Genomic DNA, 19,480 nt, shown 5'->3' with positions numbered 1-19,480 from the left:
CCTTGATCGATCCACCCCTCTCCTCCACCCTTTGATCGATCCACCCCTCACCAACACACCTTGATCGATACACCCCTCTCTCACACCTTGATCGATACACCCCTCTCTCACACCTTGATCGATACACCCCTCTCCTCCACCCTTTGATCGATCTACCCCTCACCAACACACCTTGATCGATACACCCCTCTCTCACACCTTGATCGATCCACCCCTCTCCTCCATCCTTTGATCGATCCACCCCTCACCAACACACCTTGAAAAAGCAAATGTATTGAGTATATCAGCAGTATTGTGTCATTGTTTTATTTTTTAAAGTTTTAAACCAATTTTTTTTAAAAGCACGAAGAAGTATAAAGTGCTGACTAAGCACCAGCAGAGTTCATGTTTGGGATATAATATTGCTAACGAAGACTTTTCAACTGAAAATTAAACATATGTTAGGATCAACTGGTAGGTAGAGTTTCATTAGGCCCCCCGTTTACTTCTGTTTGCATTAAGCCCACGCCCCACAGTGTGTATTTCGGATAAGTTCCACTTTGTCCCTTCTTTTCCTTCTCTGGGATGAGGTAATTTGGCGGCGAGAATTCAGAAAGATTTCCGATACAACCCTCTCTCACACCTTGATCGATACACCCTCACCAACACACCTTGATCGATACATCCCTCTCTCACACCTTGATCGATCCACCCCTCTCCTCCATCCTTTGATCGATACACCCCGCACAACACACCTTGATTGATACATCCCTCTCTCACACCTTGATCGATCCACCCCTCACTAACACACCTTGATCGATACACCCCTCTCTCACACATCGATCGATACACCCCTCTCCTCCACCCTTTGATCGATCCACCCCATCAGCAACACACCTTGATCGATACATCCCTCTCTCACACATTGATTGATACATCCCTCTCACACACCTTGATCGATCCACCCCTCTCCTCCAACCTTTGATCGATCCACCCCTCACCAACACACCTTGATCGATCCACCCCTCTCTCACACATCGATCGATACATCCCTCTCACACACCTTGATCGATCCACCCCTCTCCTCCACCCTTTGATCGATCCACCCCTCACCAACACACCTTGATCGATACACCCCTCTCTCACACCTTGATCGATACACCCCTCTCTCACACCTTGATCGATCCACCCTCACCAACACACCTTGATCGATACATCCCTCTCTCACACCTTGATCGATCCACCCCTCTCCTCCACCCTTTGATCGATCTACCCCTCACCAACACACCTTGATCGATACACCCCTCTCTCACACCTTGATCGATCCACCCCTCTCCTCCATCCTTTGATCGATCCACCCCTCACCAACACACCTTGATCGATACACCCCTCACCAACACACCTTGATTGATACAACCCTCTCTCACACCTTGATCGATCCACCCCTCTCCTCCACCCTTTGATCGATCTACCCCTCACCAACACACCTTGATCGATACACCCCTCTCTCACACCTTGATCGATCCACCCCTCTCCTCCATCCTTTGATCGATCCACCCCTCACCAACACACCTTGACCGATACACCCCTCACCAACACACCTTGATTGATACATCCCTCTCCCACTCCTTGATCGATCCAACCCTCTCCTCCACCCTTTGATCGATCCACCCCTTACCAACACACCTTGATCGAAACACCCCTCACCAACACACCTTGGTCGATACATCCCTCTCTCACACCTTGGTCGATCCACCCCTCTCCTCCACCCTTTGATCGATCCACCCCTCTCCTCCACCCTTTGATCGATCCACCCCTCACCAACACACCTTGATCGATACACCCCTCTCTCACACCTTGATCAATCCACCCCTCTCCTCCACCCTTTGATCGATCCACCCCTCACCAACACACCTTGATCGAAACACCCCTCGTCAACACACCTTGGTCGATACATCCCTCTCTCACACCTTGGTCGATCCACCCCTCTTCTCCACCCTTTGATCAATCCACCCCTCACCAACACACCTTGGTCGATCCACCCCTCACCAACACACCTTGATCGATACACCCCTCTCTCACACCTTGATCGATCCACCCCCCTCTCACACCTTGATCAATCCACCCCTCACCAACACACCTTGGTCGATCCACCCCTCACCAACACACCTTGATCGATACACCCCTCTCTCACACCTTGATCGATCCACCCCTCTCTCACACCTTGATCGATCCACCCCTCTATCACACCGTGATCGATACACCCCTCTCCTCCACCCTTTGATCGATCCACCCCTCACCAACACACCTTGATCGATATACCCCTCACCAACAGGCCTTGATCGATACACCCCTCTCTCTCACTCACACACACACACACACACACACACACACACACACACACACACACACACAATCTTCCCTCCCATATTTCTCCACCCCTGGTCGCGATCGATCCTCCCCTGCAGTGTCGCTTCCATTCACCCATAGGTGCCGCCTATACCGTATACCATTATGGCCGGTCTTTACTTGTGCGCGTATATCACAGGCGGGTTGGAAGACATTTCATAGTTGCGGGTGGGAGGGGGTGGTAATCCCCTAATGAATAATGTGTTTGTTGTTTAACGCTGCACTCAGCAATATACCAGCTATAAGACGGCGGTCTGTAAATACTTCCAACACCCCTCCTCCGTCCCCAATGCACCCTGGGGACATTTTATATTATTACCGCTGTAAAAGTCGAGTTTAGACCAGACAATTCAGTTATTGATAACGCCTTTTGATTGAATAATATGAATTATGCAAATCTACACTGTCTTTAACATTTCTGATAATAGACAGATCTTATTGACAGATATATTTTTGATAATAAACATGATAAATATCAAAATTAACAAGAATTTATATTTTGTTCTTCACATATGGTGTTCTACTGTGCCTAATTAAATAAGATTATCACAGTTGAAGATCCGGGGTAGAAAGGCCTTCGGCAACCCATGCTTGCCGTAAAAAGCGACTATGCTTGTCGTAAGAGGCGACTAACGGGATCGGGTGGTCAGGCTCGATGACTTGGTTGAAGCATGTCATTGTATCCCAATTGCGGGGGTCGATGCTCATAATGTCAATCACTAGATTGTCAGGTCCAGACTCGATTATTTAAAGACCGCCGTCATATAGCTGGAATATTGCTGGGTGCGGCGTTAAACAACAAACAAACAAATCATAGTTGATGATTAGATCACAGTGTTGAATAAACTGTTTCCTCATCTAAGTTTGTCTCTCTCATCAAGGACATGGGAAATGGCTGAGAGAAGCTGACTGCCATATCTGACCGCTTTTCTGCCATATATGGGTGACAGCTGTTTATAAACTATCTTAGCATATTAGATCGGAGACTTGTTTCTAAATAGCGTATGTTTTATTTGTCTCATTTCAAATTCCATTCCAGTATTTCAATCCAAACTCCATTCCATACTTTACACTACACCCAAATTTACTGAGATCGATACTCATGATGCCAATTACGTATATTGCCTGGCCCATACTCGATTATTTACGCACAGTCGTCATATAACTGGTATATCGCTGAGTGCGGCGTTAAACAACAAACCATTTAACAACTAAACATTTCACGGTGCTTGGCTGTGGTTAATATATATATGCCGTATTGGCCTAAGCTCCTTTCTAGTGACTTACTTTGCATTTAACTTCCTCACAGACAAACAAGACTGGATATTTTATGTGTATCTACTCTGTTCTGCTCTCAACATCAAACCAACGCGAGTGATTCACATTATTGTTAGTGTATGGTTGTATCAATAAAATAACGACGGACCAATGGACATGCAACAGTCCATAAACTATAATCACCTATCTAATGCGCTACGCAACCAGCTCTCGTGACTATATTTGTAGACGGTGTACTAGTTTTTCCCTAGCGGTTAACCGATGGGGATTCCCCATAAGCTTGGCCCCGTCTCTAATATCACAATATTGGCGCAAGTTGGCGACGCGCATAGGGAGCCGGGAACCAGCTTAGATTCCCCAATGCGGGCTATGTTATCTGTGATTTGATTGGCGAGGTTAACCTCAAGCCGAGGATATTGCACAACAACCCTACAATTCTCGCACTTTTGTTTTCTCAGTAGCAGGGAAGGACTTACGCCCGCATAGCTCTTGCCAATCAGTGAGTATTTTGTATGAATATATTGTGAAAATTGCTGTTTTTGTGTTGACATTACACTAAATGTGATGTTGGGTTGATGTCAGCGTCTCAGGGTCTGTTTTGCGAGGTAGAATATTGGCTGGGACTCTAATATTTTCGCTGTCATGTCAGAACCCATTCAGGCCATTGCTGGGACGTTCGATCAGTTTTCAAAGATTGTTCTGGAAACGCCATTCGGATTTAAATGGTCACAGCTTCTATACCTCACCTACAAAACAGCATTGTGGTTGTCATCTTGAACATAAATAGTTTGTAACGATGGCTCGATGTGTAGAAAAAATAAAAAATAGATCGGGACGTAAACAATCGTTAGCGGCCCACCCGAGTGACGTCACATGTCGAGTATCGTGGGATCAATGAGTAGAACAGTCAAGATGAATGCCACATTATGACAAGATTTTTAATTTCTTATGAATGTCAAACAGTTTGAAAGAATACATTATACTGATATTATATATATAAACAAATTGCATGCATGGTTACTGTATAGGCCTAGTATCTGACACCTTGATGGTTAAATAAGTCAGTTTTCTTTACAGACAAAAACACAGTGTCAGCAGTTATTTTATATATACTCTTTGATGTTGACAACAAGAGCAATGAATACATATTTGGTAACCAGTCAGTCGCTTTGAATGGTGTGTTGATAAGTGTGGAAACAAAAATGTAGATTAAATGATAATTTCTTTGAATTCAGGAACCTTTCACATGTTTTGAAATTTCACAATGGCATCTGTTAGCTATCATGCAGTATCTAGGTCTACAGATTTGCTCAGTGTCAGGGCTTAAAATATAAAAGGAAGCTGCTTATCTCGGACTTGTGAAATTCAAAGAGGGCCAGTGACATTTCTTTCTGGACCACGTTTACCATTATGGAAATGGCAGCTCAGTGACAGATATGATAATTATTGCAGTTGTGTCAAAACAGAGCTAATTCCTAACACTGCCAGTGCATTCTAGCTGTGAAATTGCAGCTATCCTAGGCATAGAAATAAATAATGATGTTCATCCCTCACTGAATTTACATTAGATTGTGTATGCAATCCCTGGTTTCATGGCTTGTTATTGTGCCTTTGAGTGCAGAACATCTAAATTGTTTAAATGGCAAAATAAACCTCTTCCAAAACTATTTTCTAGATCTAATAAAACATATTTTCATCAAAAGTTACGTATGTGTAAACATAAGCCAGCTATTTAATATTTTGAGAAGTGAATTTGTTATTCACGAGCGTGACAATAATACAATAATCGATTTACTCCACAATGTAGATACTCTCGTTCCCAGTGACATGTCGACCCATGCAGACCCAGGGTAGAATAGGCCTTCAGCAACCCATGCTTGCCTTAAAAGGCGACTATGCTTGTCATAAGAGACGACTAACGGGACCGGGTGGTCAGGCTCGCCGACTTGGTTGATGCATGTCATTGCGTGGATCGATGCTCGTGATGTCAATCACTGGATTGGCTGGTCCAGACTCGATTTTTTACAGACCGCTGTCATATAGCTGGAATATTGCTGAGTGCGGCGTTAAACCACAAACAAACAAATAAAACAAACAAAACAGTGACATGTCAGGTAATCAGTTGATTTGAAATAGTATAAAACAGTCTGTTGGGTCTTATGGAGGGGAGGGGATTGAGAGAAAAATGTATTGTCCCTGAAAATTCTTGAAAAAGTAGTAATGCTGCATATTGTTAGAAAATGTTAAATTAGTCTGGCACAAAAGTTATTGTGCTTTTAAAAAATAATAATTTTGCTTCCTAGTTTTAATTACAAAAAATCTGGTTTTGTAGTTGTAGCTGAAAAAATCACTGGTCTCAATACAACATCACTGGTCTCAATACAACATCACTGGTCTCAATACAACATCACTGGTCTCAATACAACATCACTGGTCTCAATACAACATCACTGGTCTCAATACAAAATCCCAGTCCTTAACGCCCTTGCAGTAAATTTACAAGTCAAGTTATTTGTCACGATATGCTGCATTTAAGAATTGACCTTCACTTTGTGTGAGTTCATTAGAGGATGAACCTTCATAGAGTGAGGGCCAAACTGTATGAACGTCAGAGCTTGCTGGAGACGGTCAATGTCAGCCTAGACACGGATCGAGTCGATACGATAGTTTAGATGTGCATTTCTTCGTTTGTTCATTAGGATAGGCCGCAGCAAGGATATTCGTGGACAATCATGCAGTCACGCTCTCTGACATTTCTCAATGTATACTGAAACGCTGAGACCAAGAATAAAGGTTCTAAATGATCAGAAAGAACGCTTATGTATGTTTTCGTGCGAGGGAATTCCCAGGGGTTTCCCCAGGAATGTGGAAGTAGTTTGCAGTGTTTACGTCATTTCAAGAACACGGTCTCGTGAAAAACGTATGAACGTCAAATTGTGTCGTTCATACACTTATGAACGTCAATTTCCGGGTCATGTGACCGACCTCTCATCCAATGGAAAAGCTGTATATCGTCTAAACTTCAAATTAAAAAATTATTTCTTTTTTTAATGAGGGCTTGAGGAGTTTACTCGGGTGCTTCAGTTTCTGAAATCGGTGGGTCTAAATGACAGCCTGGCAACTTTTTTTAATTTCAATCACTGGACGGTTCACTCAATCATATTCATATGTAGTTTATAAAGATACTTCATTGAGTAATAATACATCCTAATCTAAATCTGTGATTATTTTTAAAATGCCATCATATGGTTAACAGAGCATTACCCTCTTGTTTATGCCAGATTCTTGCATAATACAATTTTCGTTCCCAAAGTATGATATTTATGATACTGAAACACACAGTTTGTAATCTCTGTTTTCATATTATGCTTCAAATATGATCAAATATTTTTTTTTTCTGTTTCAGCAGTTTCAGATAACAAAAAACAACTGTACACTAACCAAATGCAAAAGACAGGCCAGTAAAAATGTCACCTGTAAAAACACTCATTGGTAAGAGCCAGAATTACCTCCCTTTATGTTGTTGTGAGGGAATGAGTAGGTTTATGTTGTTTGTTTGTTTGTTTTTTAACGCCGCACTCAGCACTATTCCAGCTATTTGATTGCGGTCTGTAAATAATCGAGCCATTGTAACATTGTGAGACTGATATCAGCCAGTGCACCAGTGTGTGTAACAGGGCGCACCTTTGGTGCAGCCTTAGTGCTTCTGGGTGTGTTGGACAGTTGACTCACGCGCGTTTGTGGCTTGCGTTCCCCGGATGTAATGGTCAGCGCTGTGTACAGGAGAACTGATACATTTGGTTGGTTGGTTTCTTGTTTAACGCCGCACTCAGCAATATTCCAGCTATTTGATGGCGGTCTGTTAATAATCGAGTCTGGACCAGACAATCCAGTGATTGATATCATGAGCATCTATCCACGGAACTGGGATACGATGACATGCATCAAACCAAGTCAGCGAGTCTGACCACCCGATCCCGTTAGTCGCCTCTTATGACAAGCATAGTCGCCTTTTACGACAAGCATGGGTTGCTGAAGACCTATGAGTAGGTTTATGTCATGCTGCTTAGGACAGTATTGCAGTTTTGTCACATTCTGTCACCTTGATGTGAGAGGGAAGCACAAAGTTTACCATGGTGAATTGTATGACAAACCTAGAAACCAATTTAGGACGATTGTGGGATTGGAACCAACAATCATAGGTTTGCCGCATATGCTGTTCTCCAGAGACAGAGCACAATTTATGGAACTTGGACCCATGAAGATCCAGGTTAAAATAGGTCTTCAGCATTCCATGCTTGTCGTAAAAGGCGACTTTGCTTGTCGTAATAGGCGACCAACGGGGTCGGGTGGTCAGGCTCGCTGACTTGGTTGAGGCATGTCATTGTGGATCGATGCTTATGATGTCAATCACTGGATTGTCTGGTCTAGATCAAACATTTACAGGCCGCCGTCCTATATCTGAAATATTGTGGACATGTAAGGGTTAGTCGACACAAATTTTGATTATTTGGACATGCACTCGGCGCAAGTAGACATAAATATTAGTTTGAATTTTCAATAACAGGTTGCACTGGTGCATGTTTTATAGCTCTAAATCGAGCCCGCATATTCCAGTATCCTGTCTCACAACTGTGAGAGTTCGCGAAGAGAGTGTACTAGGGAGACTGACTGAGTACTTTTGTATTAATTCACAATGTCAAGAAACATGATTGTTCCAAATGAAATTTCCAGAATAGAATACACAAAAACTCTGGCAAACACAATTATTTTGTTCCAATTAATTGTGTGTGTGCCAAAGGTTTTTCAATAAGAATGTTCGGTATGCACTGGTAGTCCCACAGAAACTGAATCACCATGTCATTGGATAGTACTTTCCAAATCTTTTCCAGTATTCTTTTATGTCTATATTCTAAAATATTAAGCTGAAATGTGGAAGCAGCGTTTGACCAGCATTGTTTGACTTTGATGTTATTGTGTGTATTTCAGGCTGCTTAGCAGTAATGGGGGCCGTTCAGGCCAAGGAAGGGAACGGAGGACCCCCACCAGACCCACCTCCAGATGGACAAGGTATACTTCAAATACCACCTCAAGAAAGTCAGAGCTCTGAGCAAGATGTTGGAACCCAAACACAACAACTGCAACCTAAGCGACTGTCGCTCTTCAAACAGCATCAGCAGCAACAAAGAAACCATCAACAACATGGGTTGCGGCGGGTGAAAACTATGGGTGAGTGTTTGTTGCTTCGTATCTTGTTGATGAAACCGTCTTGGACAACTAAGGTGAGGTGAGGTAAAATGGGGTTTAACGTTGCGTCCAAGATTATTGCACTTACATAGCGACGTGTGTTTGTGTGGCTGCTTGTACTAGTCCGGACTGATGCCGATTTATAGTGCTAGCCCACTGAGATACCATGCCACAGTTTAACATGAATACCCCACTCAGACACAGTATACTAACTCCGAGCCGACCAGTCCTTGTTTTAGCCCCTTAATGCCGAGCGCCAGACAGGGTAACAACAAGTAACATGTTTTAACGTCTTTATGTATGACGTGGCCGGGGATCGAACCCCGGACCTTCCGCTCTCTGGGCGGACGCTCTACAACTAGACCACTGAGGCGGTTAGACAACTGAGGGGTCTTGGTGAGAAATTATGGTATCACAAGGGTTTACGATGGGGGTCCCAGGGTGCCCTACCAACAGAAAACGAAATACAAAGTATGTGTGATGTGATTCCCTATGCTTATTATGGAGTATTTTATTTTTGTTAGCTCACCTTGATATTGTCGGTGTGAGCTTATGCAGTGGTCATTGCCCATCACTAGAACTTAAATCTCATCTTCTGTAAATCTTCTGTACATATAGTACACCGATATCATTATCACATGAGGCCACACTTTTTAATAATTCTGAATATGCTTCTCAGGGCTCGACTTATATATATAAAACATGCACAAGTGCAACCTATTATCGAAAAAAGCAACCTAATATTTATGTCTGCATGCACCACAGCCATGTTCAAAGAATTCAACGCTTACTTGTCCAATCTATATTTGGTCACCCTCAATACCTCTAAAGTATATTTACCCAACTACAGAGCTCGAGATAAGCTGCATATTTGTGTAATATATGCATTAAATAAACTACTCAGACAAATAAAATCCTTAAAAGAACTAAAAATACGCTAATGATAAAATTAATGCATATATTACAACTTTTTGATAAAACAATTACGTATACAACTGTTCGATAAAATGATTGTGTATCAGCTGATCGCCAAATTCACTTGCCAACAGTTACATTTGGAAAAGCTTGTGCAACAACCATACAGATCGTTCCTCGTCAATGTACATGTTGTATCTCAAACAGATGCTGATTTATGAGACCTGGGCCCCGTTCCACAAAGCAATCTTAGCACTAAGGTGATCGTAAGTCCCATACTCTAACATAGCTTTACGATCATCGTAGCGCTAAGATTGCTTTGAGGAACGGGGCCCAGGGTGCAACCTGGTCTGGGTTGGTTTAACATGGTTTTCATGTCAACATCCACCTGGTGCAAGTGAAATCAAGTTCCTTAACTCGAGCCCCGTGACATTGTAGACTGTTGACATATTTACTGTCTAGACATTGTAGACTGTTGACATATTTACTGTCTAGACATTGTAGACTGTTGACATATTTACCGTCCAGACATTGTAGACTGTTGACATATTTACCGTCCAGACATTGTAGACTGTTGACATATTTACTGTCTAGACATTGTAGACTGTTGACATATTTACTGTCTAGACATTGTAGACTGTTGACATATTTACTGTCTAGACATTGTAGACTGTTGACATATTTTCCGTCCAGACATTGTAGTCTGTTGACATATTTACTGTCTAGACATTGTAGACTGTTGACATATTTACTGTCCAGACATTGTAGACTGTTGACATATTTACCGTCCAGACATTGTAGACTGTTGACATATTTACTGTCTAGACATTGTAGACTGTTGACATATTTATCGTCTAGACATTGTAGACTGTTGACATATTTACTGTCTAGACATTGTAGTCTGTTGACATATTTACCGTCTAGACATTGTAGACTGTTGACATATTTACCGTCTAGACATTGTAGACTGTTGACATATTTACCGTCTAGACATTGTAGACTGTTGTCTGTCTCATCAAGACATTATAGACTGTGATATAAACCCAAATAGGCACTGCAGACAGTTGTGATATATACCACGGGTATGGTGCTTATAAACCCAGAAACATAATCGGGGCAAACCGGGATTTGAACCCTCAATTATAGGTTTCTGGCATCCACAAGGGATGCAACTCCGAGACCGTGGCTAGCTGTGCCTACTGGTCAGTAAACGTAAAGGAACATATAACATGATGACTTAAGTGACATTCCACTGCAGTAGCTAAAATGTATCTTTATTTTTACAGACGACAGTCAAGCCATGTTTGACATACGTGTGAAGTTCATCTGGAAGAAGTATGAAGGTCTTCAACACGATCCTCTTAGGTTCCAACTTCTTCACACACACAAAGAATCGACAGAACAAGTGAAGTTGATCCAGCAGAAGAATGAAGCTCTTCAAGCAGATCAATTCATATTCCAACGTCTTGCGAATGAAATTGCAGCTGCAGAACAAGTGAAGTTGATCCAGCAGAAGAATGAAGCTCTTCAACCAGATCAACTCAACTATTTGACTCAATTAAAGCTTGCAAGTGTTTCTGTGATCCTGATTGCGCTGACGTCTGTCCTGATTCAGAAGATGCTGTCCCCAGGCCAACAATCTAATCAGAGGACCATACAGATACTACAAACTAAGTCCATAGAGACTGAGTCACGAGACGAAGCTCAACGAACAGAACAACGTCAACCACAACGACAAAGACAACATCTACAGAGAGCCCGACCTCAAAGAAGCACCTGCTATGATACCAAGATACCTGTCAGTGCGGTTCCTTGGGGCCAGAGTGTGGACATCCTGAAGACACAAGGCATCCAGGCCAGAACAGCACAGCTACTATCCGGCATCATAACACAGCTTCAAGCAGCAGCAACAGAGAGTGCCACAACTGCTTGTAAGCACCGACTCCTTGACACATGTGCAGGTGGCCTTCGGGCTGCGGCACTGTGCTAAGTGTCTCAACCACCAAAACAACATTTATGAAATATTGTTGACAGTTTTACCTTGCCCTATTATCAGTAACCTCAAATGTAAATTTGTTGTTTCATTTGTAAGTTATCCATGAAATATCCCTTTCAGTTTTATTTGAAAGCATTTTGACCAAAGTAAGAACACAAGTTCATTTTGAGAAAATTGATTTGTGGTTATCTCCTTTATTGAAAATTAACAAATTTCACAATTCTGTACATGAATATGTTTTTCTTGATTTTATAGGGCAACAATACACAACAAAAATGTTTTGAAATACTTGATGTGATGTAAGATCTATTGATTTTGTATCCCTAAATATTTAAGAGCATTGGTCTGTGTTTAATTGACATATAAAATCATTGGAAATATTTTCAAATATTTGTAAGCCTTCCATCGATCCCATATTTTGCAGCATTGTTAAAACTGTCATCATTGTTTCAAGACCTCTCTGTAATCAGTGTTCGTTACATTTCATTGACAAACGAGAAAATATCAGTCCTTGACTGATCCTATCCCTCCATTCTATAGCTTTCATTGTCACCAACTTTCGTCGGACATTGATTACAAAGGAATAGCGTTCAAACTGTTGATATTGTATTCTATTTTCTCATGTAAATATATTTGATATGTACATATATGATATTCCTTGACAGCTGCCATCATCTTACGAATACTCTTCTTTATGGAATAATAGCCAACAATGTTTTAACTGATAGTTGAAAAATATTATGTTGAGATATGTTGATACTTTTTCAACATTATATATAATAGGAGTGAAACAAATATTTTTGGTACATTTATCTCAGATTACAAAGTAGACACAATTCATGGGTAACAACTTCTTTAATATGTGGAATAGCGTTAGAAGTTGTTATCCATAAATTGTGTCTAATTTGTCATGTGTCAAACAGGTCATACAGCTCAGCTTCTCAAATGTTCGTAGGGGAACTGTAATCGTGCTGGTCTTGTATTTGAAAAAGGGAGCCTCTTTAGTTTAAATAATGAATTTTACACACATGTAGCAAGTTTGTGAAATGTAGTGAAATTTATTATCTTAAAGTTAAGACTGAAACATTTGTTGTCGGTAATAAGTATTCATTGCTCCTTCTGTGCTTCCTCTGATGAGAGCTCGCACTAGACACAAAAATACCTGTGTCTCAAAGAAGCTTGAAACATTGCTTAAAATTGACTTCGTTCAGGATTACATCTGAACAGTTTATAGAGGATGAGCAGAGACCGTGGGATCCCTATTTCTAACATCTTTAAGTTATTTATCTGGGCAGCGGATCAGCTCTGTCACCAACTACTTCCATCATGGCTGCTGTTGTGGTCAGTTGACCAGTGTTGAGCCCTTTTTAGCCAGTACAAGAGTAATTTATTCGGGCTAGATGACCAATTTTCAAGAGTGAGAAATTATCTCGCTTCTTAAATACCTTTGTGTATGTTGACATGTGTGTCACATGTAGCATCCGGTAATGATCAGAAACAGAAATTTTACAGTTTTGATTCACTTAAATGACCAGACAGGTTATTAGGATTGTCATTTGGATGGTGGTGTTTTCAGAGTTTGGATATTTCAACAAGGGGTATCCACTATCATACAGCTCAAGGGTTACAGTGGTGGTTTATCTGTGTGAAGTCCAGTGCAAGAATATCACCTGTCCTGACTGTGTAGTGCCTGCCTGAAGGGATGAACTCTTTCTGTTCCCCCTGCCTTCAGCTGACACCTGGTGTGTGTACAAAAGGCTTTGGCTGGGCCATTTCTCCCTTTTGTTGTCAGGGTGCCAAAGACTTTGGTCTATCCCTGGATTAGGGTGCAAAGGCTTTGGTGTAGCCCTGTATCTGGGTGCCAATGGCTTTGATCTGGCCCATGGGTCAGGGTGCCAATGGCTTTGGTCTGGTCACTGGGTCAGGGTGCCAATGGCTTTGATCTGGCCCATGGGTCAGGGTGCCAATGGCTTTGGTCTGGTCACTGGGTCAGGGTGCCAATGGCTTTGGTCTGGTCACTGGGTCAGGGTGCCAATGGCTTTGGTCTGGTCCATGGGTCAGGGTGCCAATGGCTTTGGTCTGGTCCATGGGTCAGGGTGCCAATGGCTTTGGTCTGGTCACTGGGTCAGGGTGCCAATGGCGTTGGTCTGGTCCATGGGTCAGGGTGCCAATGGCTTTGATCTGGTCCATGGGTCAGGGTGCCAATGGCTTTGGTCTGGTCACTGGGTCAGGGTGCCAATGGCTTTGGTCTAGCCCTAGGTCAGAGTGCCAAAGGCTTTGGGCTAGCTCTCGGTCAAGGCACTAAAGGTTTTAATCTGGTGCTCGATCAGGGCTTTGGTCTGGTTTCTGGGTCAGATCCCAAAGGCATTGGTCTGGTCTGTGGGTCAGTGTGCCAAAGGCATTGTTGGGAGTCATGTGACCAGATGCTATTGCCAGGCAGGTAGTGACACTTTAAAGGTTCATTTGATGGTGGATACCCCTTGTTATTTGAGTTCAAATTGTAGAGTCCAAGGAGAGGGAGTATGTCACTGAGTTTAAAATTATAAGGAAACAAGTACAGGTGTCAGTTGAATATTGTCTTGAATAAGTAAAATTGATCAGAGGTTTAGTATGATTTGAGGACATGTAAGATACTTAATTTGAGAGTATGTTGTTTAGCGCCGCAATATGACGGCGGTTAAATATATTGGCTACAATATTGGTAACATTTATTCCGTGGAAGTGGGTTTGTTTGCTAGTGTATGACAACTAGGTATAAGTGGAGAAGTAGAAATAGGGATCCCAACAACTCTGTTCCTGCAATGTAAGGTCACAGACCGGCACGATATTGAGAATTCGATTTCCCCATGCGACATTATTGAAGCTGAGCTATACAAGAGTATTTATCGTGTTTTGCAAATCAGTAAGCTACACTGACGGCAGCTGTCAAGGAATACGACATTGAACGCTATATCCTTCAGAGGATACATTCATAATACATTTCTGCATACTGTACTTGCCATTATCCCAATATGAGCAGTCTGAAAAAGACGGACTGGCTACGCCATTTGTACCTTGAAGGGACGAAGTGGGAAAAAGCTCTCCCTGGTAAAGTACCATGGCACACATTCAATGAAGTCAAAGACCCAAATAATGGGTCAAAACTCACTGTTGGGGATATTGAAAAGCATCTCCCCAAAATGCTTCGCCATTGCATTGACAATAGTCTGGTTCCTTATGAATATATTCCAGAGGTAAAAAAATTCATGGCTTACATTGGAAAAGATGAGAAATTTGATACTAGGAGTATTTCAAAATATGTACAAAAGAGAAAGATGGCTATGGACATTACTGTTTTTGTCAAAAGATTTTTAGAAATGTCAGATCGTGAAAAGGCAACAATGACAAGAAAGATTGAGAGCCAAGATTGTCACTGTATTTTGGATGGAGTACAGAAACTAAGGACCATGACTGATAAGGGGAGGTCCCCTGAATACAAAGCAGAGGAATGTGAGGAGAAGTCGAAGACATTTAAGCTCATCGACTGGCTGAGACACATATACCTCTGCTGCCAGAAGTGGCTTAACGACTGTAAAGGACAGGTGCAGTGGGAGAAGTTGAAGGTGAAGGACCCTAACAACAGCAAGCAGGGGTCGCGGATGAAGATGGAAGAGTTGAAGGAGTCACTGAAGATTTTAGCAGGACAGTGCCTTCAGCTCGGAGTTGTGCCTCAGATCTACCAGGAAGAGGTGATGGAGGCACGGAGAATCTTAGAAGAAAACCTGGTGTTTGATACGAAGAAGTTGGATCAGGAGGAGAAGCTGAGAAAGATTGCTGTCATGGCTGTGGAGGTCCTGAAGGGTATGGAGGACCGAGGTGAAGAGGTGATCGGGACAATAGACCCAGCTAATCTGCCCATGATACGTAAAGGGTTACAAGAACTGGAAGTGAATCTGGAGGAACAGTTTGTTGTTGACCGTGCAGAGGTGGAAGAAGAACCTGCTGAGAAGGAAATGCATAATGAGATGGAAGATGAGTTTCCCGAAGACATATTTAACACAAATGAAGTGGATGGAACGGATATTTTAGAGAGTATTCTTGATAAACAGAATCCTAGTACTTTAGTAGCATCAGATGAGGTGGACTTTTTGGCTTCAGACCCAATATTTGAACCACTAGAAGAACCTGGCTCCGTACCATCTCTATGTTACGTCAGTGACTTTTCAGAAGCTTCCCCAGTTCCATCACCTGAAAAATATGTGGATGGTCACGTGTCAGATGACTCGGGTATTCACTCTCCAATGTCTGGCACACAAGATGACAGTGATTCTGAAGATGAAGATCTTACTGCTTTCGTGAATGACTTTATCGATTTGGAAGAAGACACTGAGGATATTGATATTGAGGACTTGGAATTGCCAGACACCAGACTCTATCTTCCAGACATGGGAAAGCGATGCTTGAAGCGCAAGGTTTCAGATAATATAGATGAGCCTGTCATGAAGAAAAGAAGACCTTGAAAGGTTGAAAAAGGTTGATAACTTGATTATGAATTATCTGTTGATTTAACAGTCCTTGCTAACTTGCAACAGTGAAGAGAGTTGAGACCAACATGATCCAACCATACCACGAACAGGAAGCCCAGCAGCTACAAAGGTGAACAGAGAGAGAAGACCCAGCACCTACCAAGGTGAACAGAGAGAGGAGACCCAGCACCTACCAAGGTGAACAGAGAGAGAAGACCCAGCACCTACCAAGGTGAACAGAGATAGGAGACCCAGCACCTACCAAGGTGAACAGAGAGAGGAGACCCAGCACCTACCAAGATGAACACAGATGGCTGAAGCATCAAGCCATGACATCCCAAATCCACAGAAGGATGACACAGCCACAGGCTAATCAAGGCGAGGCACCTGTCAAGGGACACAACTCTTGCCCTGGAAACACAGAGCAACTTCGGAATCCCACCCCAGACAACAATAAGAACAATTCTTGTTCTCACATACCGGACTTGACACTGTCATTGGTAGTATCCACTTGACAAATAAAACCCCGAACATGACAGGCAGTACAGTACAGTATGCTCCTTGGTGATGACATCCAGTAGGATCTTCACTAAGTGTACATAGTTTCTCTTTTGAATTTTTTATTATATGCTAGACTTTGAGATGTGTGTTTGTTAGATGTTGTTAACATATACTTCATGCCTTTCATCTATGTGCTTGTTTATTGGATCAAGGGTAGCGGGGTAGTCTACAGTGTCACCATAGTCAGACTGTAGCTCATATCTCCACATGGTAACAAATTTTCAAACTCATTGACACACTCCCTGCTGTGTTGTGCTGTAAGTATGGGAACATACTTTTTTATATTGGAAAAAAGTTAATATGTACTTAATAACATTGATTTTGGATTGCATATTCTGGATCAACATACTGCAGCACAATCACTGATATGTTCAAACTTCATGAAAATTAAACCAGTTTGAATTGCATGAAACACGAGTTATTAATTCAGTGTGGTTTTCCTTGTGGTCATTACGGTATAAATTTTAAAATAAGTATTTTTCAGTTATTTCAATTTGCGTATAGGAAAACAAAAAATTGACACCATGAACAGTTTCCATAAAGTTTTATACAGGTATGTGAATGATTAGGTATATATTGAATTGTACATATTGTGGAATGCACATATCATATTCATTCATACATTTTCAGTTTCATCCTCATCAACTTTGATTAAAGTTTTTACGTTGCAGTTTCATTCGAGTACACTATGACATGAAATTGAATTAAAGTATTTATTTTTTGGATTTATGTTGTTTTATGCAATGTTACACCAATTATTTCTCAAAAGTATTTTTTCAGATGAACCGTTAAATAGTGTTGAACATCACCATGCATTAATCGTAACAGGTTTGAATATTTTCATTTTCATATTAACATGTCAACTGTCATCTAATTTATGTAGATGTCATAGAATGATGAATAAATACTTAACTGTACATACTGAATTTGTTTTCATTTTTAAACATTGTTATCTCTTATGAATCATGGTGAATTGTTTTATTCTTTCTTTCTTTGTTGTTTAAAGCCACACTCCGCAATATTCCAGCTGTATGACGGCAGTCAGTAAATAATCGAGTCTGGACCAGACAATCCAATGATTGACATCATGAGTATTGATCCATGCTATTGGGACCAATGAGAAGATCCCATTAGTCGCCTTTTAGGGCAAGCATGGGTTGCTGAAGACCTACTCTTACCCGGACCATCACGGGTCGATTTGTTTTATTCAGTATGTCAGCTGGTGTGTATGGACAGCTACACTCATGGTGAATCTGGAGTAGAATAAATCCCAAGTCACCTATGATTGTTTGTGGCTGTGTGGCTGAAATTATGCTGATGTGATCTTAAATATTAACTCGCTCACTCCATATGCTTGTCATTGGAGACTACCAAATGGATCACGATCCGATAGAGTGGGTCCTTGCTCATAAGATCAACCACTGGATTGTCCGGATATATGGAATAATGCATCAAACAACAAACAAACACTGGTCCTTCTGTACAAGGGAGTGGTAATACTTCTTGATTTTCATAATTGAATTTGGTGTGAAGGTGGATCTTCATGGGGGACAAGCACAGGTTGCTGAAGACCAGTTCTAGGCCCGATCTTCATGGGGCACAAGCACAGGTTGCTGAAGACCAGTTCTAGCCCCTATCTTCACGGGGGACAAGCATGGGTTCCTGAAGACCAGTTTGAGCCCCGATCTTTACGGGGACAAGCATGGGTTCCTGAAGACCAGTTCGAGCCCCGATCTTTACGGGGGACAAGCATGGATTCCTGAAGACCAGTTCGAGCCCCGATCTTTACGGGGACAAGCATGGGTTCCTGAAGACCAGTTCTAGCCCCGATCTTTACGGGGGACAAGCATGGGTTCCTGAAGACCAGTTCTAGCCCCGATCTTTACGGGGGACAAGCATGGGTTCCTGAAGACCAATTCTAACCCGATCTTCACCTTAATAGGCATTCTGTCCACAAACTCACTGATTCACCCATGGTACGCATTCTGTCAACCACCTTACAGATACACCCGTAGTAGGCATTCTGACCACCCCCTTACTGATACACCCGTAGTAGGCATTCTGTCCATCGCCTTACTGATACACCTGTAGTAGGTATTCTGTCCACCACCTTACTTATACACCCATTGTACGCATTATGTTCGACACCTAATTATATACACCAATAGTAGGCATTCTGTCGACCACCTTACTGATACACCCGTAGTAGGCATTCTGTCCACCACCTTACTGATACACCCGTAGTAGGCATTCTCTCCACCGCCTTACTGATAAACCCGTAGTAGGCATTCTGTCCACAACCTGAATGATACACCCGTAGTAGGCATTCTGTCCACCACTTTACCGATACACCCGTAATGGGCATTCTGTACACCACCTTACTGATACCCCCGTAGTAGGCATTATGTCCACCACCTTACTGATACACCCGTAGTAGGCATTCTGTCCACCACCTTACCGATACACCAATAGTAGGAATTCTGTCAACCACCTTACTTATACACCAATGGTAGGCATTCTGTCCACAAACTCACTGATTCACCCATTGTACGCATTATGTTCGACACCTAATTTATACACCCATAGTAGG

At 42.2% G+C, this 19,480-nt stretch overlaps 2 protein-coding genes across 3 annotated transcripts; both read left to right on the top strand.

The window, feature by feature from the left end:
• The first annotated feature begins 4,044 nt into the window (after positions 1–4,044).
• Positions 4,045–14,887, top strand: LOC124152723 (putative mediator of RNA polymerase II transcription subunit 26). Of its 2 annotated transcripts, none has more exons than XM_046525765.2 (4): positions 4,045–4,165; positions 7,076–7,158; positions 8,656–8,895; positions 11,115–14,887. In XM_046525765.2, the coding sequence occupies exons 2-4, from the start codon at positions 7,134–7,136 to the stop codon at positions 11,816–11,818; spliced, it is 969 nt and encodes a 322-aa protein (XP_046381721.2). In that variant the 5' UTR covers positions 4,045–4,165; positions 7,076–7,133; the 3' UTR covers positions 11,819–14,887. The 2 variants fall into 2 exon arrangements, with proteins under 2 accessions (XP_046381721.2, XP_046381720.2); XM_046525764.2 differs by having other exon boundaries at positions 4,106–4,165; positions 7,073–7,158.
• LOC125378160 lies at positions 14,634–17,807 on the top strand. Its single transcript, XM_048393101.1, has 2 exons — positions 14,634–16,561; positions 16,630–17,807. Exon 1 carries the CDS (start codon positions 14,836–14,838, stop codon positions 16,321–16,323), a length of 1,488 nt encoding a protein of 495 aa, XP_048249058.1. The 5' UTR covers positions 14,634–14,835; the 3' UTR covers positions 16,324–16,561; positions 16,630–17,807.
• Positions 17,808–19,480: the final 1,673 nt, after the last annotated feature.

Source organism: Haliotis rufescens, unplaced genomic scaffold (assembly GCF_023055435.1).
Source record: "Haliotis rufescens isolate VD_foot unplaced genomic scaffold, xgHalRufe1.0.p SCAF_114, whole genome shotgun sequence".
Lineage (NCBI taxonomy): Eukaryota > Metazoa > Mollusca > Gastropoda > Lepetellida > Haliotidae > Haliotis > Haliotis rufescens.
Note: the sequence above shows the minus strand (reverse complement) of the source record. Positions and strands in the feature narration are given on the sequence as shown.